Below are 23,962 nucleotides of genomic sequence, written 5' to 3' on the forward strand. Positions count from 1 at the left end.
AACCACCCTACAGGAGTCCAGAGGTGGATGATATTTCCCGAATTGCAGTTCTGAATCCATCCCTCCCTCCTCCAGGCACCTACACTGCAGACAAATGGTCTGTCCATCTTGCTAGAAGATATAACATCATCGAAACAAATGGCAATTTTTAGAGAAACTCAATGGGCCAGTAGTACACATCTGGGGATGAGGCAGTAGCATAATAGAATCTGGCAAGATCTACCTGTAAAACTCTATTGTGCTTAAAAGGAAACTCCATAGCCAATCAGGCCCTCCCCATTCTGCTCTACAGCATCTCATGAGTTCTTTTTCCTTCTTATCTCAACGTACTCTACAGGTCAGTTCTACCAGAAAGCATAAATCCATAAAGAGCTCCACAGTTATGAGTCCTTTGAGAGTGGGCCTTTTAACCAATGTTCATAGGAATCTTCAGTGTTTCCCAAGTTTCATCCAAGTTGCTTACACACACATACTCCAGGCGACCTTGTAAATGGTATGGGAATCTTCTCTCATCACCATTTACTTGGAAGACAAAAGGAATAAAAAAAACTCTGAAGAGACAGAGACAATTCAATCCTGCCAGTTATTTCAGCTCAACTCACAAACATTTACTGAGCATCTCCTTTGTGCCTAGCATGGTGCTCAGCAACAGTGAGTATAAAGAGAATACAGTAATACCTGCTTTAGAGGAGGAAGCAAGACCAAAAGAACCAAAGTATTTGGGTTTCATCTCAGGAACGCAGTAGTAAGGCATTGGTGGCTTGTGAGCAGAGTTGTGACAACTGCTTCCAAGGTATGCTTTTTTAAAATTTTTGTAGTGCTAATGTGGGGGTCAAGAGAGAGCAGATACGGAGAGCATGGGGCAGTGGATGTTGAAAAAGCCTGACTGCACTATACTGAGGTATTAAGATGTGACAGTTTCTGCATCTTTGCCTGGCACCTCCCCTACATTTCAAATCCTGCAGCTTAATGGGAAGGATATAAGCCATCTGCAGTAACATATTTGTTTAAAAAGGAGACACTAGCATGAAGACTTAGCGACTTTGAACCAGTTGAAAGAAGAGCATCTGCCTGATATTTTCCTAGTGGTTATATTGATTGTTCATCTTCCATTCTTCTTATGGTTTGTATTACTAGCATATTTTTATTGGTTCTGCCAGAATCTTTGTGAGAAAGAACTTGTTAATTGTTACTGTAAAGACATTCCGATCTAAAGAACAATGAAAGATCCCTGTAGCTTAGATCCATTGACATGCATGATTGAAGTATATAATATTTTTTTTTGGTGGATACTGGGAATCAAACCCAGGGGTGGTACTCTCTCACTGAGCTACATCCCTGGCCCTTTTTAAATTTTAAGAGAGGATCTCTAAGTTGTCCAGGTTGGCTTCTAAGTTGTTATCTTCCTGCCTCAGTTTCCTGAGCAGCTGAGATTATGAGTGAGTGTGTACCACTGCACTTGGCTTGAAGCACATGGGATTTCTCAAAGGCCTTTTACATCTTGAGGACTGAGGAGGGTCAGGAATCTCCCATCCCTGTTCACCTTGCAGAAATGTTTGCATTTATTTGGTACCCACTGTAGGCCGGGCACCATGCTAAATGTTTTCATAAATCTTCACAGAACTCTTTTATAGCTGGGAAACCTATAGTCCAGGAAAATTGTATAACTTACCCCAAGTCAGGATTGATATGTACTGGAGCTGGTATTGACAGCTACGTTTATGGGCTCCAATCCAGGACTTTTACCATGATACCACACTACCTCCCACTCTGATATCATATGTGTACACAATATGAATCACTGGAAAGGAACCAGATTGTCTGACCTTCTCATGAGCACCCATTGCCCTGGTTCTGCATAAATGGGGTTTTGAGCCTGCATTTGGTAGAATGAAGGACTTGTTGAAAGAGTTGGATAGTGACTGACAGGTGCTAGCCCACAAAGTTTACCCTGATTAGCTTTAAGACAGCATCAAGCCAGCTCTTCAGTGGACCAGGAAGCATTACAATGGAAATTAAACTAAGAGGGAAACAGCTTGTCCTACTTGGCAATATTTTGTCCCAGATAGAAATGAAACAATGTCATCAAGTCAGGTGTGCTGGAGCATGCACTGTGAGACAGAGGCAGGAGATTCATAAGTTCAAGCCCAGCCTGGATAAGTTAGCTAGGCTCCATCTCAAATTATTTTTTTGTTTTAAAAAGGCTGGAGATGAAGCTCACTGTGAAGGCTCTGGGTTCAATTCCAAGTACTGGAAAAATATGCCATCAGATTTCTTGATTTAGAAACAGATCCTGTCACTTCTGTGGATTCATCTCCCCCAAGAGGCTGGTGGCAGATGTCAAGTTTGATGAATGGGTCCAAAGCAAACAAACAATGGAAGGTCACTCCAGGGTGGGCTGAAATCCCAGGCCTGATCCTAGAAACTCTTTAAGCTCCTTGCCTCTTCTACTAAGTTATGACTTCATAATTTGCACTTGGCGAAGCCTCTCCAGCACATTCCCTACAAAGTAACTCTAGATGCAGCCTGGGAGTAGAAAATAAAACCTGCACAAAGGGTTGGCTAGAGCCCTAGCTCTTCCCACAGCTGGAAATGGGAAGTAAGGCTGTGCCTGATTAAGTGAAGTATTCATTAACGCCTGGGACTGAGGTCCAAGCAATGGAGGATTAAAATTTAGAGGAATCTTTTCAAAAATGAAGAGCTAATAGCATGAACTTCCTCAAAAGGAAGAAAAAGTATTTGTTATTTCAAAACTACCTCAGCCAGGTGTGGTGGCACATACCTTTCATCCCAGCTCTGAGAAGGCTGAGGCAGGAGGATTGCTGCACGTATGAGTCCAGCCTGGCCTACAGAGCAAGTTGAAGGCCAGCCTGAACTATATAGTGAGACCCTATCTCAAAAACAAATGAACAAGTAAGAAATCACCCCATGTGCTAGCTTTTTGTTTTGTTTTTCATCAGTAATAAAGTTATGGGGAACAATTTGACTTATATTTGACAGTGTAGGACCTGGTATTTCAAAACAGTTGCTGGAACTCAGTATAATAGCGTGTTTTGTATCTTTAGATTTAGCTATTACCTGTGATCATCATCATTTAGCCGTTACCTATGATTACCTTTTGAGCAGATCTTTCAAATCTGATTATTTTAATATTTTAAGGCTAACAACTAACTACACTGAGATATACTGAAACTCAGTATAACTGTGTAGATGCAAATCTGTCGGATTGATTTTCAAAAAAAGGAATTTGAGTTCAGCCACTCTGTTGTCTTTGTCTTGCAGTCCTAACATTATATAGTTAGCTTGCTTTGTTTTTTCAAGTATTTTGAACTCCTGTAGCCCAGCATCATTTATACATTCCTGAACAAATTTTAAGTATTTTCAAACCCAGACTTACATACTTCTTCCCGACTCCTATTCTGGGATACCAAAATATGTCAGTTATCCTTTTTCTTTCCCCCTGTTCCTTACCATTTCTTTCTTTTTGGTCCATAAACTGGAACTCATAGTCTCAGTTCCCTATACATTCCTGGCATGGGATGGCATAGCCCCCATGTGGTGGATTATCAAACAAAAGCTCAGATTTGAAGGGTTGTGGTTGGAGAGCTGGTAAGTGACCTGGGAGGTGTCGCTCACCTTGCCCATCCAGATTCTGATATTTCCATGGTGGTTCTATTATGTTGATCCCCATTTCTAACTAATCCTGTTGAAACAGACTAGGATCTAACCACAGTGGACCTGCCCATGGCCAACTCCAAGTAAGTCCTTATTGTATTAACTATACCACATATGGAGACTGAGACACAGACATTAAGTAACTTATTCTTCATCTTGGGGAAAATCAGGACAAAATCTTAGTATTTCTGGGAGGAACCAGGCTGCCTCCTTACTTTAATGCTGCTTGGAGAGATTGTCGTGACTCCTTCGCCTTTTTGATTACATATAAACATTGCAAGATACAGAAACGTTTTCCAGGCACTATTTTCGTTATTTTTAATTCTCTTAAGGTTAAAACAGAAAGCTTTTGTATGTGTATGTGTGCGTGCACTTATTTTGAATCTGTGGGCTTTATGTACTCTGGCTTGAAAGCTTTCCATGTTATTTTAACAAATATTTTCATAATCACCCAAATGGTACAGTTCATGCTTTTGTCATCAAATATAAACTAAATTTCCTAATGGAAAAATGCACTTGCCCTGGAACAGTGCCAAAAAACTGTTCAAAGAAGACACTTGAAGTTGGCTTCCTAAAATTTCTGTTGGTAAATTATCAGGTGTTCAATTAAAACTACAGAACAGATTTTTAATTCCTATGGAAAGCATTGCAAGTGCTTCTATTTCTATCTTTTGTGCACTTTACCTACTTTTCTCATAATTAACATAAAGAAATTAATGTCTCTCACAAGCTTCAATATTTGATGCCATATGAGTGCTGAGGATATTTAAAGGGAGAAGAAATGTAAATAGGATGAAATTCTTAAGCAAGATTACTGATATGACAGGACTAAAGAGCTTGAGAGTGTGTGAAAAGTGCCTCTTTTCTTCCCTTTAATAAGTCCATTACTTGCACTGGAGCATATTTTAAGGTCCTTTTCATCCTGAATCTGGAGTTGAGCATGCTTTGCATTTCAAGCTTTGTCTATGAATCAGTAGAAGCCAAAGTTATTTCTGCTTTAAAATAACAGGAGCCAGGAACAGCTAATCTCTTTTCATTCTGAGTTCCTTACATTATTTTACTGGACAAAGTTTGTATTGGCTACAAAACAGGCCATTCACAACATCTATGAGAAGGAATTTAGGTAAGAATGGAGAGAGATTGTAGGATGTATAAAGACTTTCTCTCCTGAGGCCATTAAGAAATTCCAAATTGGCACTGTTTTGAATAGTGACATTGCATTAGCCTTGCTAATTTCAGTAATTCAAGCTGATAGTGTCTGTTTACCAGTCTTCCGTTGAAACCTTCCCATCACTGCAGTTCAGATATGCTTCTCAGCTAAGGTGAGGTGATGTTTTAAAATAGGTGATTAGGGGAATAGTAATGGGGCAAGTTGGAAGTTAATGGCAGCCAGTGCAAGCACCTCTCATCAGAAGCTCTTTGAAAAGGGGAGAAATATAACTATAGCTATAACACTATATATATATGTATTTAATATTTTAAGGCTATATATATATATATATATATAAAACCTTCCTCAATAAGACCAGTCTTTCTCTGTTCTTTCTTTAAGCAGGAATAAGAATATAAGGCACAAAGGTTTTGTCACTCCCTTAACTACCCTCTCTGATGAACTCTGTGTAGCTTTTAATTGTGCTCATTTCAATAATTGGGAAGACCAAAGAAACCCATCCAAGATTTTTTTTTATACTGGGAACCCATTTGCTCTTCATTTCATATAATGTACAAAGAAACTGACAGACAGCTAATGGCAAAAACTCCAGGGGAAAGGGAACTCCTTTTTAAAGGAGTCTACATTTAAAAGACATTCTCCTAAATCTCTTTTGACTAACTGGCATCTCACATCATGCTGAAAAAATGTACAGAGGGAAATCTTCAGAGCCTCACAAGCTGAGAAAGTAGAAAGATTGCCCAGTGTTTGAAAGGGTGTCGGGTTTCATTTGAAGAGCAACTGCACCCCGCCGCCCTCCACTCAGATACTCTCAACACCAGCTAGCCAGGAGCTAGCCAGGCAGGCTCTGAAAAGGAGTGTAGCGAGGGTGAACTTTGAGTGACAGGGCAAGGCTGGCCAGCAATCCAGGCCTTCCGCACTTCTGACCCAGGGTTATTGATTCCCCTTTCCTGTCTGTCGGTGAGTGACTAGGTCCAAGGCACAAGATCCTTCTAAGGACACTTGGACGAGAGAGAGAGAGAGAGAGAGAGAGAGAGAGAGAGAGAGGGAGAGAGAGACAGAATACGAATGAACACACAGAGAGAGAATACAAACAGACAAGAAAAAAATACGAATGGCCATAGCAAAGACTTGGGAGTAATGTGAAAGTGTGAGAGATTTTCTTAGGTTCATAAGTAGTATTTACCAGAATTGTTCATAGTTTTCCGAAACACAAAACAGCACCTTATTCTTGTGAAGCAAATTACAGTTTGCAAATTCGATTTGCACGTCTTCCGTCACTTGAGAAATAGGACAGATTTGGTGCTAAATAACAAAGTATTCTGTGCTTACAGGCAGAGCCGTACAGGTGAGTGGGTGGATCATCTCCAGGGTTCTGTCCTCAGGACCCTCAACAGACTCTGCCGGTGCTCAGAGTTGCTGTGGCTCTAGGTCTGTGCCTGTCTTGTGGCACTGACACAGTTAGAGGTACAGGTTGGTTTTGTGCTCAGATCATCTTCTCCATGAGCTAAAGACCTCCGGACAACGGTAACAGAGATCAGGATCCAGATTTTGATACATTTTCAACCGAATTCTCCTCCAAAAGTATTCCATGGAGGAAACGGCAAGGGTTAGGAGAGGTTTTAGGGAAAGAAGCTATAGAGAAAGGAGCCGAAAGTAGCGAAGTAGAGAAGGTAGCTGGAGAGAGAACGGTAGGGGAGGATCACTGCTTGCCTGGCGAGGGCATGAGAAAGGTGAAACAAAAAAAAATCAAATTGAAAAGGGGGGGGGTCTCCAAAACTGGGTCTTAGCCTTAAGAATAAGGAAAAAAGATTTGAGGATTACTTACCTTCTTGTTAGTCAAAAGGGGGCTTCAGATTTCTCCTCTGGGTGACCTAAACTGTAATCTGTCTCTATAGCCTTCTGTTAATACTTCTTCCATTTGTGAGGAAATTACAGTGACTGGAGAGGCTCAACTTACTTCCTCTAATCTCTTTGGTAGAGAAATTAAAAAAAACAACCAGAAATCGCTGTCCAACTGGAATTCTGCATAAGGAGAACCGATTGGGACAAATCAATTGAAGAAAACAATCTTTATTTAAGAAGAACACATCTTCAATAGTAGTAATCCCTTCAGTAAATTGCTTTCTCCAGTGACACTGCATACCTAATTACAGTTTGCTCATTTTCATTTTCCCTCTACTTTGTCTCTTGAGGCTTATGCAGCTGTGGGTTTGCCAGCGGAACAATGAACTTACTACTGGCATCTTAAAACTCTGCATCAAAAACTTTCCACGGGTCTTAGGACTGAAATATCACCACTTTCGAAAGTGATTCAAAGGTTATTAGGCAATTATATTTTCTTTAGCACTTTCTCAGAAGACCTGTTTTCCACCTCCTTAATCATTTCCATTCTCTTCCCTGAGAAGTATTCTCAACATCTTAAAATTATGAAAATAATAATGTCTAAGGACCATTGTGGTGGCTTTTGTTTTTGAACTGAAATTGAACTCAGGACCTCATGCTTGCCAGGCAGGTGCTGTACCGCTGAGCTGTACACCCCCGCCCCTGTGGTAGCTTTACATACTAGAATTTGCTCCCAAATCCTATGTATATAGCGTAATGTCATGCTGGCTTTTGTGTTGAAAGCATTCCCTTGCCAATTCATAATTCAGGAGTGGGTCACTGTGACCCTCAGTCTATCTTCTACAACAGTTGTGCCCAGCCAGATTTTTCATATCATAAATATATAGTTTGTTTTAAATGGGTATTTGGTTTTTCTAAATACTTGTTGCATAAAGGTGATAACATTCTAAAATGATTGCCCCATTTAAGGTCTTTAATATTATATGTCCTTGCTATTATCTTCTACATTAACTTTTTTTTTTAGTTAAAAATGCGTTAATCTCCCCTTTCAAGGTCTTTTCCCCCAACCGATTCCTCCCATCTTCTGTCCTGCAACATATCCCTCATGTAACCTTCGTTCCTATGTGGCACAGTTATTCCAGAAACATACCCGTAGAGGGGCTGGGGATTTAGCTCAGCGGCAAAAGCGCCTGCCTGGCAAGTGCAAGGTCGTGAGTTCGGTTCCCGGTACCGGAGAAAAAACCAAAAAAAAAAGAAACATACCCGTAGAAGTGCATCACATACGAAAGGTAATGCTGAGGATATTCACTGAAGCATTCTTTATACAAGGAGAAACTGGAAACAACCTAAATGCCAGTCCATGGGAAAATGGCTAATTGTGTTATATTCATCTTATGACATTCTTTGCAATGGTTAAAAATGATGAGGTAGTTCTCTATGTATGAGCCCGTTTACACATATGCATGGAAAATATATTTCCCAGTAGTTACCCCAGGGTGGTTGTGGGAAGGAGAGTTTTAATTGTCCTTGTTTTTACTGTATATCCTTTAGGTATTGTTTGAATCTTTAGCTTTAAGAATTATTCACATGTTGGGCATATTTAAAAATGAACAAAATAAGCCAGGTGTGGTGGTGCATGCCTATAATCCTAGCACTCAGGAAGCTGAGACAGGACGATCACTGTGAACTCAAGGCCAGCCTGAACTGTATAGTGAAACTCTGTCTCAAAGAGACAAAGAAAAAATTTAAAATGAACAAAGTAAAAGAACTCTATAGTGTTGAGGATGATTTGGAGGGAGACAGCATGGGAAACTGTCACAGTAGTCCAGGTAAGAGGGGAGGAGAACATAATGAAACAGTAGCAAGCAATGGCAATGGAAAGGAAAGGGATTCACAAAATATCAAAGGGACAGAATTTACAGGGTGTGGTGATTCTTTCAGCTGTATGGAGAAGGAATCTAGAGGAGAGAAGGAGAAGGAATCTAGAGTGACTTGTATGTTTCTGCCTTGAGCACCCTCGCAGCTAGAAAACATTCATGGTTGGGGAAGCTCAAGGGGACAAAGAAGGGGAGCGACAGTTAAAGGAAGAGAGATGCTGTGGTTGGTAAAATGTTCACTCTGAATCATCTGGCAGATATTCAGTTGCAAAGGACCGGGGAGAAGTGCGATCCCTAGAAAGATGTGTCAGCTGCAGATAAATTTGGGGATACTCAATGATAGGTAAAACCAGGGGCATGGATGAGAGATTCCAGGAAGACTTGTCACATGAGAACAGTGGAGGGTGGAGGAAGATATGAGAGAATACTCATCTTTAAGGACAGAGCAGAACAAAAAATCCAAGATTTATCAGAGAAGTTGTGGGGGACAGGGGCAGTATGGCAAAAGAGGGGGAAACCTAGTTTCAATTAGATATTGGCCAACAGTATTGGTTGCTGTGAAGAGTTAAAAATAATCCACTGAAGAATGAGGTGTAAACTGGCATGGGGGATCTTGTTAGGCTGATGAAATCTTCTGGAATGACCTTTTGATGTGTTTGTGCTCGCCGGTAAATTGACTTAAACAATCACTGAATCGTAAATGTGAAATTTCCTTGAAATGGATGGATTTTATAATATGTAAATTTACCTTAATAAAATGGTTAGAAATGTAAATGAGGAAAAAAGAATATATTGAGTAGTTCAGGGGCAAGCTGTGATTCCAAGGTTCACTTTCCAGTATAATCTCCTTTTCCTGATAAAGCCCCATGAAAGAATACGACAAGGAAGTACAGGAGGTTACTGGTGGCAGGCCACTCCAGTCTCCCGTCTGTGATACCAGTTATGTGTTTGATTTGCTTTTCACCAAGCCATAAACAGCACCTCCCTGTGTCCCTGTGCTCTGTCTTCTTTTGTATAGTTATAGATTGGATGTTATTATTATTATTATTATTTACAATTTATTTCCAGAAGTTTAAGGTGGCAGACTATAAACCCCCAGTTTTCCTCTGTTTTTGCTATTGCTGTTGATTGCATTTTAATATGTTTAAACATGGATTCTTTATTGGCCCTGCAATATGTGAGATTTGAGCACAAAAATTTCATGAAATCTTTTCATTCGTTTTGTGAGATCTCCCCTGATACTTAAAGCATGCCTTGTCCTTCTCAGCCATTTTCCTTCTTAAATCAGTGTAACCAGTCACAAAAGATTTGTCTTCACTAATGGGCACCCTTGATGTATTCTGTAGTTAGGTAAAAACAAAACAGAAGACTTCTTCCCCGTCTCACTTAGAAGGACCAGGGTTGCCAATAGCCATACTTAAATAAATGGGTCACTTCTTGCCAAGTGAACCTCCTTTTTATTTTGATTTGGTGTCTTCCCACCATTTTTATACCCCTTCTTAGTGAGATGGCTGCAACTCTCTGTAGTAGAATTTTCCCTTTTACATCTTTGTAGCTGTGGGTTTGGGCCACTTGGCATGTTTTCACCTTTCCTGGCCTCCCTCTACACTTGCCTGCTTTGTTCTAGTGCCCATGGAGGATCATCCAGCTTTGCCCCTCTGTTGTCTTCCCTTTGGCTTCTTCCAACTTATGTCTTAATCGTGTCCCTAAAATTCTCTGCATCTGATGCCTGTTCTTTTCTCCCTCTGAATCCCGAGTGATTCCACTGCAGAATTGCACTGAGCATAATGCCCACTATCTACGAATCATTGAATGTTTCTCAGTGGGAGGGGGGAAAGTGCAGGGTTAACAGTTCCTGCATTGGTTGCTTCATGTTCTGCCTAGGCTGTGTCTTGAATTGACCATGCCATCCCATATATGCACGTGCCATATCGCCTGATATACATTCACGTTATTCTGAGAGTTATCTCCTAGCTTAGTAAATTGGACAGTTTTTGTGGTTCGTTCTCCAACCTTAGGCAAGTTGGTATTTATTCCCCTAAAATTATGTGTTGGTTGGTAAGTCCGTGGCAAACTTAAAGCCCTCTTCTCTAAACTAGTCACAGTCTCCAAAAACACTGGTCCCTTTCTTTAAGAGTGGTTTCAACACAGCCTCTTTAGATTGCTCTCCAGTCTCTGTGTCAAAGGGAGGTATGTGAGGGTCACTGTAACCTTCATCCCCACATGAGAACTCTCAAGACCTGAATGAAATTCTAGAATCTCAGGGTTGGAAGGATCAACAGGGGCTATTTACCTTTACCCTCCACCCACCCTATTCCATGTTTGAATCCTTTCACCAGCATCTCTAAGAGCTGTGGAATCTCTTAAGGAACACCTCCTTGCTAACTGTAAGAAAGCTCTTCTGGGGAGCTCAGTATTGAGGATTTAAGGATTGGACCCAGGACCTTTCCACTGACCATCCCCAGCCTTTTTTGGTTTGGTGTGGTGTGATACGATTTTTTGTTCGTATGTTTTTGTTTGTCTGACAAGGTCTGGCTAAGTTTCTCATGCTGAGCTCAAACTTGGGATCCTCCTGCATCAGCCTCCAATAGTGTAGGGATCACAGATACAGCCAGATTTTATTTTCTTTTTTTTTCTTTCTTTCTTTTTTTTGGTTTTTTGGTTTTTCTCCGGTACCGGGAACCAAACTCACGACCTTGCTCTTGCCAGGCAGGCGTTTTTGCCGCTGAGCTAAATCCCCAGCCCAGATTTTATTTTCTTTTAAGTGCACTTTTCAGATTGCTCTGATGGTTTTTAAAGTTTTTAATTTCTTTTAGGTCAAATCATTCTCTCCTTAGAAAAAAAAGACATGATGATAAGTGACAATAACTAAAAAGGTTTAGGCAAGAATAAAGGACATAACAACAGGCTTGGGCAGGTGCCGGGCAGGTGGTGTCAGAGAAATAGGAGAACTGAGGTAAGAAGCACAAATGGTGCTGAGAGGTAAACAATAAGGGAATGGAAATACCCATGGAAGATTAAGAAAGGAGGTATTAGCAGCTCTTCTAGAAGAATTAGAACCCTGGTGACAAGTTTAAATCAATCTGAAAAGCAACAGAAAAGCATCCTTTTTTTCCTCCGGGTCTCACTATGTAGTTTAGGCTGGCCTCAAACTTGTGATCCTCCTGCCTCAGCCTGCCCAGTGCTGGGATTACAGGCATGCACCACCACACTCACCCCCAAAGAGCGTCCTTAAGATTCAGAACCAATTCAAGGATGTCAACCTTGCCCTTGCCTCAGGATATGGAAAAGAGTGCTGTGAAGACAGGAGTGAGTTTAGTAGAGCTGTGACTAGACAGAAGAGAGGGGAATAATTGGACACAGGAAATTAGTTTAAAGAGCAATGGAAAAAAAGAGAAGTGAATAGAGAAATGGAAAAGGAGGGGCAATGAAAACAGAACTTTTAGGTTAAAGAATTGTATTTATTCCCGTGCCAGCACATAATTGTATTTTCCTGGCCGGCATCCCACAGACCTCTGCAAAGGGAGTGGGGTGCCGGCATGTGTTACTGCAGGCATTGAAGTCTCACTGCTTTGTAGTATTATAGCCAAGCAACGGACTCTATTAACGAGGCTGCATTTTGATGACACAGAGACAGGCATTAAAACTTCACTCACCAGCAGCCCCTCCACAGGGAATCAATGGTGATTGGACAGCTGGAGTGTGGCCCAGGGGTGGGTGGATTGTGAGGCTAGGACAGAGGCCAAAGGCACGGGAAGGCAATCGTGAAGGTTCCAAGCGAAAAGTGAATGGAACCTGCTCACCAAAAAACCTGTTTCCTGCTCAGTGTGTCACACAGAATGCTGACTTGTGTCAGATGCTCTTGTAGCAAGGCATCAAGTTCCAGGCAGCAAAAGGGAATATGAAAATAGTCTTTGTGGATTCCATCTGCACTGAGCGCAGTGAAACGATTCTGTGGGTATTGAAAACTGGCTATTGCTCAGCAGTGCCTTGAGATCTAGAGGTTAGGGTCTGAGCCCCGCCGTTTGCTTTCAGAGCAAGTCACCATTGGCCCTACGTTTGTCTTGCCTTCATCGTGGTCAGTAGTAGCTCACTTCCCTGAGGAAATCATCGCTTAGTGAGGATCAACCCCTTGGGAAGGTTGTTTTGCAAGTAGATAATCCCTTTGCCTGCACATTCCCAGCAGCCTAGGGTATGCATTCATTCATGCAGCTATTGGTTCGTGTATTCACTCCATCAGTCACCAAGCATATTTTAAAGTATCTGTGTTCACCAAGTGCTGTGTGAGAGCTACAGAAGGGAATGCCACTCATTTCATACTGCAGTGGTACTCGGTCTAGGTGAGGAAAGGAACACAAATGACTTATTCTACTGTGACACAAGTGAAAGCTCGTGCTAGAATAGAAGTACAACCTAATTAATGGAGAAAGAGAAGTGATTAGTTTGGGCTGAGGTGAGAAAGGAGGCTTCCTAGGAGAGGTAGCATGTAAGTTGAGGCTTGGAAGACACACTTGTTAGCAGAAAAAGGAGGAGGGAGGGGAGAGAGACAAAGACAGAAACAGAGGCAGTGGCCCAGACAGAAATGGAGAGAGAGGCCACTTCAGGCTCTGCTTATAAACACCAGCCCAGGGTCTTAGGGAACACCATGAGAAAGGACATGGGAACATGAAAATCTCTGGCATATTCAGCTTTGGCGTGGCTACAGTATATGACGCCTAGAAAAATATATGGGCAGTTGAAACTGGAAAGCAAGAGAAGATAGACTAGAGAAGTTCTTGAATTCCCTGCTTAGGAATTAGGAGTCCATTCCACATACACTATGGGCTCATTAAAGCATGTTAAGGAAGAGAATGATGTGCTTCAACATGTGTTTCAGGAAATAATGTCATCTTGCTCCTGCACTCACGGAATAGAACTCTTCTTCCTGAATAGCCATGGGCCATTGGAGAAGAATGGTATCTTTTATAGCTGAGGCATTGAGGACGGGTGGGGAGGAGTGCTGCAGGACTGGCGAGCAATGGTCAGCATCCAGAGGGAGAGGAGACGTGCCCATGTGGCTGGGAGAATGGGCGCTCCACTGACTTCCAGATCCAAGGGTGGGAAGATAGGAGGATGGAGCCAGGATGCGAATACACGCTTCCAAGTAAACAGGGAGGAAGACAGACTCAATTTCCCAATACTTGTTGATGACGAGGGAGGAATTTCACAATTGGAGAGTATTTAAGGGACAAGTTCAGATGGAATGGCTTAGGGAGGGTTTTCATCTTTTATTTATGAGAACACCTGCCTGCTGTTGATTTCGGGCCCAAGATGTTCCCATACCCAGTCTGAATATTTTTAGGGACTTGATTTTGACACCTCGGTTGTTGTATAAGTCATTTTCTTTCTGTGTTCGGCATGGCCAGGACACTGCAAGCCTTTCAATTTTCAGGGATATGTTTTGTAAGTTACACTCTGGCTCATTAAAATGGAAGCTTGCTAGATTTTGAGTTTCCCCATCCAAGTAAAGCCCTCACATACTCGATGGAGCCCTCACATGCTTCAGTTCCAAGGGAGAACAGTCCGCTCTCTTATTCCCCTGACCCCTCAGCAGTAATTGGATTTGGCTACGCTAAGTGACATTTTATGTTCTCTACATCCTCAAAGCCCAATGGTGCATACCTCCGTAGCTGTGTCATGCCTGAAATTTATATTATAACCAGCACTCCATGAATCTAAACCATTAAATAATTTTTAAAAGTTACGAGAACAGAGTGTATTCTTGCATTTACTGCTTTTTAAAAGCATAATTTCAGTTCGGCATCATTTGTGTGAGTTACAAAAGCAAATGTAAGTTTCCTGAGCTTGAAATGTCTTCAGGAATTTTTTAGCTTCGGATTAGAACCCTTGACAAAAATTGCCCCTTCCACTTTCTGTAATGAGGAGCCGTATCTGCAGTTCCAGCTTTGGACTAGTGTGAAAAACAAGGCAGTGAATATGGGCATACAAGTACCTGAGAGTCCACTGCAGGTTGTTAGTGCATCAACAGTGAGAAGAACAGAGCATCTCAAGGCTGTCTTGAGTTGGAACTCTGCATGCACGGACCCACATATGGAGTTCTACATACTGGTTAGCTGTTGTGGCTCTAATAGCTTTGCATCTACTGGAGGCAGTTGGGATGAGAGAGGATCATTTCATCTGCGCGCAGTGCACTACTTTCACAGCAACTCAGTACTAGCCACCTACTAAAACTTCCTTCAGAAATCCCCTGTAATCTTCTAGTAGACGTAATCCGCAGCTACTTCTCAGCCTTTACTTTTCTTGACCCCTTCACAACATTTGATTTTGTTGACCCACCCTTCTTTAAAATGCTCTCTTCCAAAATAATAATAGCTGATGGGGTGGCACACGCCCATGATCCCACTTACAGGAAACTGAGGCAGGAAGATCATGAGTTTGAGTCCAGCCTGGGCAACTTAGCAAGACTGTTTCTGAAAGTAAAAAATAAAAATACATGCCTGGGAATATAGCTCAGTGGTAGAACAACTGCCTGGCATTTCAAGGGCATGGGTTCCACCCTCAGTACCCCCAGCAAAAAGGGAAAATACTACTAATAATAATAAAAATTCATTTAAAAAACCCTCTGTTCCCTTGCCTTCTCCTTTTTTTTTCATACCGGGACTCGAACTCATGACCTCAGGCTTGCCAGGCAAGCGCTTATGCCGCCTAGCTACATCCCTGGCCCCCCTTGCTTCTCTAAGCCAGTTCTTTTCATCTTTGCCCCAGGCCTAACCAAATGGTGTCTGTGTCCTCAACTCTTCTTCCTTCACTGCCTGTCAGATTGGTCACTTCCCACGGGAATGAGTTAGGCCCTCCTGTGGGAAGTAAAGGCTTTGAGGAGCTGGTTCCCATGGGGTTTCAGGCAGCTTCCAGTGAAAAACACTTGCAAACATGAGAGCAATAGTGGCGACAGTGTGTGACACTCCTGTGGAAGGTGAGGAGAATGCGATGAGGCTGGCGGAGGATGGCCAGGCCCCTCCCTACCCGCTTGTATGCTCCAGGCTGCCAGATGGAGCTGTTTCTTTCCTAAGAATGGGACTTGGCTTGTGATGCACCCGAATCAGTACTGCAGTGGCCCATAGTATAGTGAGATTATACAATGAAATGATTTGCTCTTTTCCAAGGAATTCAGGGACTTTATCTTTTTTTGTACTGGCTCAATACAATAGTGCAACATAGGCAGTGGCTGAACTCTCTGGAAAACATTTTGTGTTAGAAAGCTGACCATCCAGAGCCCATGTTAGGAATAATTAATGTGGTGTTTGCGTTCCTGACGAGGAAGTTATAGAAGAGCTACATGAAGACACTAACCAGGATTTTTCATTTTCAGGTGCTGGGAATTGAATCTAGGGCCTTCATACCTAGTTATATGCCCAGCTTATTTTTTTAATGTTTATTTTGAGGCAAGGTCTCACTAAATCTATCAGTTGTCCAAGTGGGCTTGAACTTCTGATCCTCCTGCCTCAGCCTTCAAGAGTGTTCGAATTATAGGCATGCACCACCATGCCTAGTGACTAAGCAAGAATTTCTGAGGCTAAATGTCCAACATGGCCGTGGACAAAGCCCAGGTGACCCACACTACCTAACTGTACTTTGAGGACCTTTCCACCTAAATCCTCCATGCATTAGAGAAGAGTAGTGTTAATCATCATCCTGAAGATCTCAGGTATAATCTGAAGATCGCAATAAACAAAATAATGTACTGTGAAGTCTTTGGTACGTCTGCGAATGGTACATTTCTATGGTCATATAGCCTTGCATGATTCAGTATATAACACAGTGTATGTCTTCCAAATCTCCGGGAAGCAGCATACCATGGCTCCATGGGCCCGCAGGCCACTGTGGTGCAGCCTGAAGGGGAGCATGCCGCAGACTGAGAAGCAAGCCTGAGAGCCATCGCGGCTCAGCTAATGGGGCAAAGCCCCTGTCGTATTCCGCACACCATTGCTGTAACCAGGGTGTTTGCAGGCTGGCACTACGGAAAAGATGATGTGGGTATTGCATTGCCCATGTCTTCTCCCAGGAGATGCCACTGAGTAATTCCCAGGTTTTGCGGTCATTAAGTGGGCAAAATTGGCAGCTTGCTTGTCTGTCAATAAGGCGCACTGTGAAATGAGCCCATTCTAAAAGGAGTCCCATGAGACCAGTTAAAAGCTACAGACCTCAAGTGTTCTAGTTTCTCCTTGTCACATATATAAGAAGAAAATCTAGACACCCCCCACAATGCCCCAGCAGCACTTCTAAAGTCAGTTTCTAAGATCAGTTTCTAAGGTAGATTTCTTACCAGATGCAGTGGTGCACACCTGTAATCCCAGAACTCTGAGAGGCTGAAACAGGAAGATCACAAGTTCAAGCACAGCCTGGGCAATTCAGAGAAACCCTGTCTCAAAATAAGGTTGGTTTTTTTTAAGGACTGGGGACATAGCTCAGTACAAAGTCCCTCCATGTAATCCCCAGCAGCCCCCAAGAATAAAAATAAATAAATAAATCACTTTCTTCTGCTAAAGTCCAAGAAGTCAGTCATTTCACACATTTTTTTCCAGCACCGGGAATTGAACCAGGGGCGCTGTACAACTGAGCTACATGCCCAGCCCCTTTCTAAATTTCTTTCTAAACTTTGAGACAAGGTCTTGCCAGATTGGTAACCATTCGCCTGCCTGAGACTCCCAGAGTGCTGATTATAGCTTGTGCCGCCACACCCAGCTACTTCACATCTTGAAGTTCACAAAAGAGAAGATGTGGCTGTGGGAAGAAGGACGTCTGTGTTGAGGGGAGGACAAGGAAAGTGAGATCTGTCTCTGAATCAGAAGGAAAAGACAGAGCCCACAGGGCTTCTGCGGAAATGGGCAGCGGTGTGAGCAGTATTGCAATGAACACAGTCTCCTTGGAGATTCCCCCCATTTCATCCTCAGGGGATGCCAGGCAGCTTCCTGAAGTTTCACATATTCATATGTTAAGGGGCCAACTGTACACAGCAAATGCAAAGCCAGGGATAGCAGCGAAGCCATCTGCCCATGCAAGCCTGGCAAGAAAGAAATCCCCATGCTTGTGTTAGCAGCAGCTTCTCTCCCCTGGCATTTCCATGGCAGCTCTTCTTTCGGGCTGCCTTGTGAAGTCTTCCTGTTGGTGTGGGTAAAGCTTTTAGAGCAATGCCTCTTCCTACTTGATGCCCGGCTTTCAGAGGGTACGCATTTGCTTGCTGTTATACGCTTAAGCCCCCAGAGGCTCATCTCCCTGGCTGCCAGATTCCGCTGGCTGCCTATCCAGCTGCCTGTGCATGCCTGCCTGATGCTCTGCAGGCCCAGCAGCTTCTTCCCCGAAGCTCTCTGTGCACCGGCTTCAGTGGAAGTTATTATGCGAAGGTTTAAAAACAAAACCATAACAGTCTAGCATGGGTTTATTTGTTGCCAGGGTCTGCTACCCAAGATTAGAATGGCTATAAAAGGAAGAGAACTCAGAATTCGGTGGCCGATGAACATCGCTAGAGAAACATCCCAAGAGAAGCAATGGATTTTCCCTACTTGCTTATGGAAGCCCTGCTGGGGGCAACCATATTGGCTGCTGTAGGCAGAGGGATGATTCCAGTGTGCAGTGGAGTGTGCCCCTCACAGGGGCGCAAGAGCCTTGGAAGCAGAGAAAAAAAGCTGGAAGGAAATTTAGAAGTCATCACTTCAACACTATGATTTTACCAGATGTGGCAACGGAAGCCCACAGAAGGACATGAGTTGTCTAAGGCAAACTAGTAAGTCAGTGGCCAAAGCAGGCCTCGACCCCAGGGCTCCAGGGCCTTATGGAATGCACGAGAAGACTGAATAATAAGGAGGGCTCCCCTGTCCACCAGAAACACAACCTGCAGACCCTAGTGATCCACTGTTGTTTTCATGGATCATCTCATCTGCACCACAAAGTACGTGAAGGCAAAATGAGAGTTGGGGCTGAGTGTGTACTTAGTGCGGGTATAGTTAAACTGATTACGAATAGGAAGAGTATCTTTGGGGCTCGCCTGAAAATGTCCTTCCTGGCCCAAACACACCAAAATATATATTCTGGAAAATCATTCATCAATATAAAAATATAAATGACTTAAAGAAAGGGGCTGTGGCAATTCCCATAATTTCCCATAATACATCTGATTCATAGCAAACTGAAAAATGTTTTAATCTAGTATATAATTCTGCTTTTTTGTTGTTGGGATTAGAGATTGAACTGAGGGCCTTCTCCTGAACTGAGGGTTCAGGAGACTGAACCCAGGGCCTTTGCACTGAGCTACATACTCAGCCCATTTTTCACTTTAAGAAACCTCACTGAGTTGCTCTGGCAGGACTTGAACTTATGATCTGCTGGTGCAGCCTCCCAGAGTACTTGGATCACAGGTGTGCACCACCATGCACTACTGATTTCTTTTCATGTGTACTCCTGGAAGATCCCCAGATACTGTTTCCATAGGCTTCTTATTTTTTCTAAGACACAATGTCTGATGAGTGTCTCCTACTTAGGGCTGTCTTCCACAGATTCCAGTGATCTTTCTAAAAACACAAATCAAGAGCTGGGTATGGTGGGGCACGCCTATAATCCAAGCACTGTGAGAGGCTAAGGCAGGAGGATCCTGGGTTTGAGCCCAACCTGGACAGTGAAACAACTTAGCAAGATCTTGTCTCAAAATTTAAAAAAAAAAAAAAAAAATTCAATGGCTCCTTGTTGCTCACAGAATAGTTAAAATAGCCTTTATGGTCCACCTCAATTTGGCCTTTATTGGTCCTTCCTGCCTTACCTTTCATCCCAGTCACCAGCTCTTACACACACACACACACACACACACACACACACACACACAGAGTTCACTGTGTGGCCTCTCACACCAGGGAGGCTGCTTGTCCTACTGAATAGCCCTACCTACATTCTCCAGTCACGGAGACATTGCTCAAACTGACCCCCCTGCCTGAGTACCCATGTCACTCATCACTGCCATAGTGCTATTCAGCCTCCGTGGTGTAGTTTATCCACATTGTTCCAAGAAACCTTCAAATCCTACTATGTTTAGCTCTCTTTCTTCTTTTCCTATGGTGTTTTGCTTGTGCCCTATTTGAGCCCTTTCAACTTTTGGCCAAGTATCTAGTAGGTTTGTCTGTTGGTCTATTGCCTTTACCAGAGTGTGGGATTCCTGAAGGCAGACACCTAAATCTTCTTCTAATCTTCTAGTTAAGTTTTCGGAACATCATAGGCTAGCACTGTTGAATTAAATTGGATATTTCCCCTGTTTATGAATGGACAGAGTTAATATTTATCTTTGACCAAAATCCTATTTCCTCTACCCACCTTACTGCTTCCTTGTTATACTAAGCTGTCCCCTTCATCTCTAAGCCTCATGCTGGTGGCCCAAGCACAGAGAATGGCTTTGCTGAGATTCCCATCAATTTCTGCCACAGGAGCCTGACTGTGGGCATGATAAACTTTTGCTGCTGCTGAATTGAGAACCTCAGGCAAGCTATAGCCACAGTTTAGGGAGTGCAGGAAAGAAGCATTGTGCATACTGTTGGGTGCCCTTTGGTTGTGGAAGACTTGGCTGAACAAAAGCAGGACTTAAGAAGAAAAAGAAAAAAAAAGTCAAGTTTTTCAAACTTCCCCCTCCTTACAGCTGTTATTCTTTGTTCTAATGCACATAAAAGCAGTGACTTTTGTCCCAGTAAGTACAATTTTATAACCCCCTGTTCCCATAACACCCTGTTGGGCCACCAAGGTACAAACCTGTCACAGCTTGACAAACTACCTTTGTTCTTCTGCCCGCCCACAAGTTTTGTGCCAAACACCAACCCCCTTGACCAAATATATAAAAACTGGAGCCTTTCCTTTCTCCAATGCTCAGCCATTTTGGACAGGAGTCCCACTGAGCCAGGTGTACACCCCATAAAGTCTTCTTGATTCCCCATTGGTGTCTCTGATCTCTGGAATTCTGCAATGGAATTTTTGACCTAGAGTGTCTAATGGCCTTGGCCATTATTGTTGATTTCATCAGGGAAATAGGATTGATATGATAATTCCCTTTCAGAGATCCAGTGCCGGGGCTCTTTTCACTATTTCACAAAGTTTAACAAGGCTACTTAATCAACTTTTAATTAATTAAGGTCAAATTTATGTTGGAAACACTGGCTTTTCTTACATTTTATGGAAGTTTTCTTTGGAAGTATGTATTTCACTACTTGAATTATCTTGTTTTAAATAAGAACCTATTATTACTTAGTCACTGTAGTCAATTTGCTACATAGAATTTTTCAAAAGGCAGTATAGCTTCACCTGACATTTTGGCCTTGGGCTAAGATCAAGTGTAGAGTCATACCTGGATTCCACTATGGTAGCACCTGTGTCACATACCAGCTATGTAAATATGGGCCAAATAATTAATCTGAGCTGGAACTTCTTCATCAGTAAAATGGGAATTATAATTCCTACTCTAAAATGTGGTAGAGAGATTAAGTTACATGAGACCATATATATATATGTATATATATGTATATATATATACATATATATATATATAATTATACCTGGGATACAATGCGGAACAATAATTAGAAGTCATTACTTTGATTTCTAAACATAGGGTCCAAGAGATAGTAATAACAAAAAATGAGTGGACTGAATAGAAATAACAAAAAATGACTGGATTTAACAGAGCAACTGGGTTTATCATAACTGCTATAGTGAACAAAAGTGTTGAGTATTAGCGGATTATTTGAAGAGCAAAATAAATAGAGGAGTAGCTGGGTGGTTATCATTAATCGATGTTGTTTCATCTTGATCTTGGGCAAGGAACATCATCCAGAAAAGGTATCTAGAGGCCACACTGAGAGTGCTTTCATTCAGGTCAGCCCTAAAAATACTCCTCTTCACTTAAGTGGAGAAGCTGCTGTGAGACTTGGGGCTGGCTTTCAACAGATCCAGCCATATGTGCTCTTCATTTTAGTGAAATCTGATCGCACCTAAGCCTGTGCTATCCTTGCCGACTGACAGCTGACCTCAGCCTTCTTGTGGGCCCTGCATATTTCACCTTTCAGAGAAAGAGGTCTGATTTCCAAGTAGAGCATTGCTCTTTGTTCTATTCCTCTTTCTAATTTGCGTGTTTATATGTATTTACTTGAGGGGGACCTACATTACAGTGGCTAACTTGCTTTTCCCTTGTTAAGAACATTGCTGGAAAACTTGATTTGAATTATTATCAGTACTCAGGAAGGGGCTGGGGATTTAGCTCAGCGGCACAGAGCCTGCCTAGCAAGTGCGAGGTTGTGAGTTTGATTCCTGGTACTGGGAAAAAAAAAAAGTACTCAGGAAGAAAAATGTTTCTGGTTTGAGAGGCATGAAGTGTAATCAGATCCATATATATGTATTAAAAATTAAGACATCACTTCTTTGCACACCAACAAAAAAGAATTATAACTAACTACAAAATAGAAAAATATTTGCATACATTATATGCAGATGATTCACTTTAATATGTATTCTTCAAATTCATACAAGGAAGAGGATATGAACTGTTATGAATTGACAAATAAAATTAGTAAACTAAAACAGACAAAGTTGATCTGTGCTAGTAATCAGCTACATACAAATTAAAGGAGCCTTGAGGTATGAGCTAAAATATCCCTTTTTTTTTTTAGCTGCCAGTGGACGCACAGTAAAATCAGTTCCCTCGCCATTGCTGGTGGCTTATAGATTCCAGCAGCCTTTTCAGAAAGTGGGGCTGCAATCTGTGAAGTTTGAACCCCTGGCTTTCGTCACCTTGACTTTGCTTCCTGACCTAGCCAGTGCCTGTCTCATAGCAAGCCTGGTCCTGACCCTGTTCTGCGCACATCCTGAACCAGCTGAGTCCCCACACTTGCTTCCTGTGACTTACAAATGTTCCATGCCCTGTAAGAGGAGCTCTTCCTTCCCCTTCCTTCCTTCCCTCTGTAGAATCCCAGTCATTTCCTCTGGGCCCGCTGCTGTGCATCTCAGTGTCCCCAAAGGATCTTTCCAGCTCTCTCGGCCACAGGACAGTTGGCTGGCTGGCAAGGTTGCTCATATCACATCACCTTCACAAGATATTGAAATAGAAACATTGACAACAGCATCTACAGAAAGCCAAGGGAATAGATTGATGGCTAAGTCTGGAAAAGCAAAGCTGAGAGCAACTGAGCCCTGTGCCAGGGCCAATGATCTTGAATTTCCTAATAAACCATTATCTTTAGATTTGCCTTTTGGGGGGCGTTTGCATTAAACCAAGCTGAAGATACCCACTTTCTTTTCAGAATTGTGAACGTATAAATGAAAGGTAATGAAAAAATGAAAGACCCTTACCCACTTGCCTCTTTTCTTGCCAGATTTGCTTGGTACTAGTTTAAATCCTGTGCAATAGCTCAATTTGGCTTAGGGGGAGGTGGGCTAGAGGCGACAGAAAGACCTAATAGATAAAAGAACTACTTGGGAAAAATAAACAATTTTCAACAACAAATGACTCTGTCTTCAACTCTAATTAAAGCAAAGCTCTCAGGATAAGGAACTCTATATGGGGTACCGAGATCAGGCTCAGGGAGCCCACAACACTCCCTCCTCAGCTACCACCCAAGGACACATGCATGGTCACCCATGCATAACATTTTGATACCAGAAGGATCTGGCAAAAATGACCTTCGCTCCGAGCACAGCCTGACCTGAAAGGAGAGGTTGCTTATGTGCACCCTGAGGTGGGCCTAGAGCAAAGGAGAGCACAGGCCTGCTCGCTTCTCCTGCTGTGGTCTCTGGAAGGAGCACGTCCAGCCCTCTTATCCTCTCCTTCTCCTTCCCGTCTCTTGGCACCCTTTCCTCTCAAGAAAGGAAAAAATCAAAGCTGGGACTTCCCAACAGGCCAGACAAGTGCTTCTGCTGTGAATAGTGCACATCTGACGCTGTGCTTTATCCCGCATTTCAAATCCTTCTCTTCTTTTGGCAGAACTGGCTTATGATCTGGATGTGGACGAAGCTCCTGGGAGCAAGCAACATGTGAACCAGAAGGACAGTGAGGTCACCGCCTCTCACAGTCTCGGGAACGCACACTCCCCCCTGAAGCTCCTCACCAGTGTGGCCATCTGCATGATGAGCTTTTTCTTCCTGGTGCACTGACTTCCCAATGCCCAGCACCCGTGCTGCCCGCAGCACTTCGTGGTCCTCCACAACGGGAGCCACCTTCTTATTTTTTTCTATTTTTTTATCTTATATACTTCCTCCAGCCATTAAGTAGAAAACTAACCATGTGTTATGTTTTCGAAAATCAAATGGTATCTTTATGAGGAAGGTAAATTTTAGTGGTAGTATAGATTGTCCTTTTGCAAAGAAAAAAAAAAAA

General features: G+C 42.6%; 1 protein-coding gene across 1 annotated transcript in view; it reads left to right on the forward strand.

Annotated features, from left to right (window-relative positions):
- Gpc3 (glypican 3) overlaps nt 1-23,962 on the forward strand; it is a 462,080-nt gene extending 438,118 nt beyond the window's left edge. Inside the window, exon 10 of the mRNA XM_013523049.1 lies at nt 23,570-23,962. Within this exon, the coding sequence (XP_013378503.1) occupies nt 23,570-23,739 (170 nt within the window). The 3' untranslated portion in view covers nt 23,740-23,962. The remainder of the gene's footprint in view (nt 1-23,569) is intronic.

The sequence above is a fragment of the Chinchilla lanigera genome, unplaced genomic scaffold (genome assembly GCF_000276665.1).
Source record: "Chinchilla lanigera isolate Chin_1 unplaced genomic scaffold, ChiLan1.0 scaffold00072, whole genome shotgun sequence".
Lineage (NCBI taxonomy): Eukaryota > Metazoa > Chordata > Mammalia > Rodentia > Chinchillidae > Chinchilla > Chinchilla lanigera.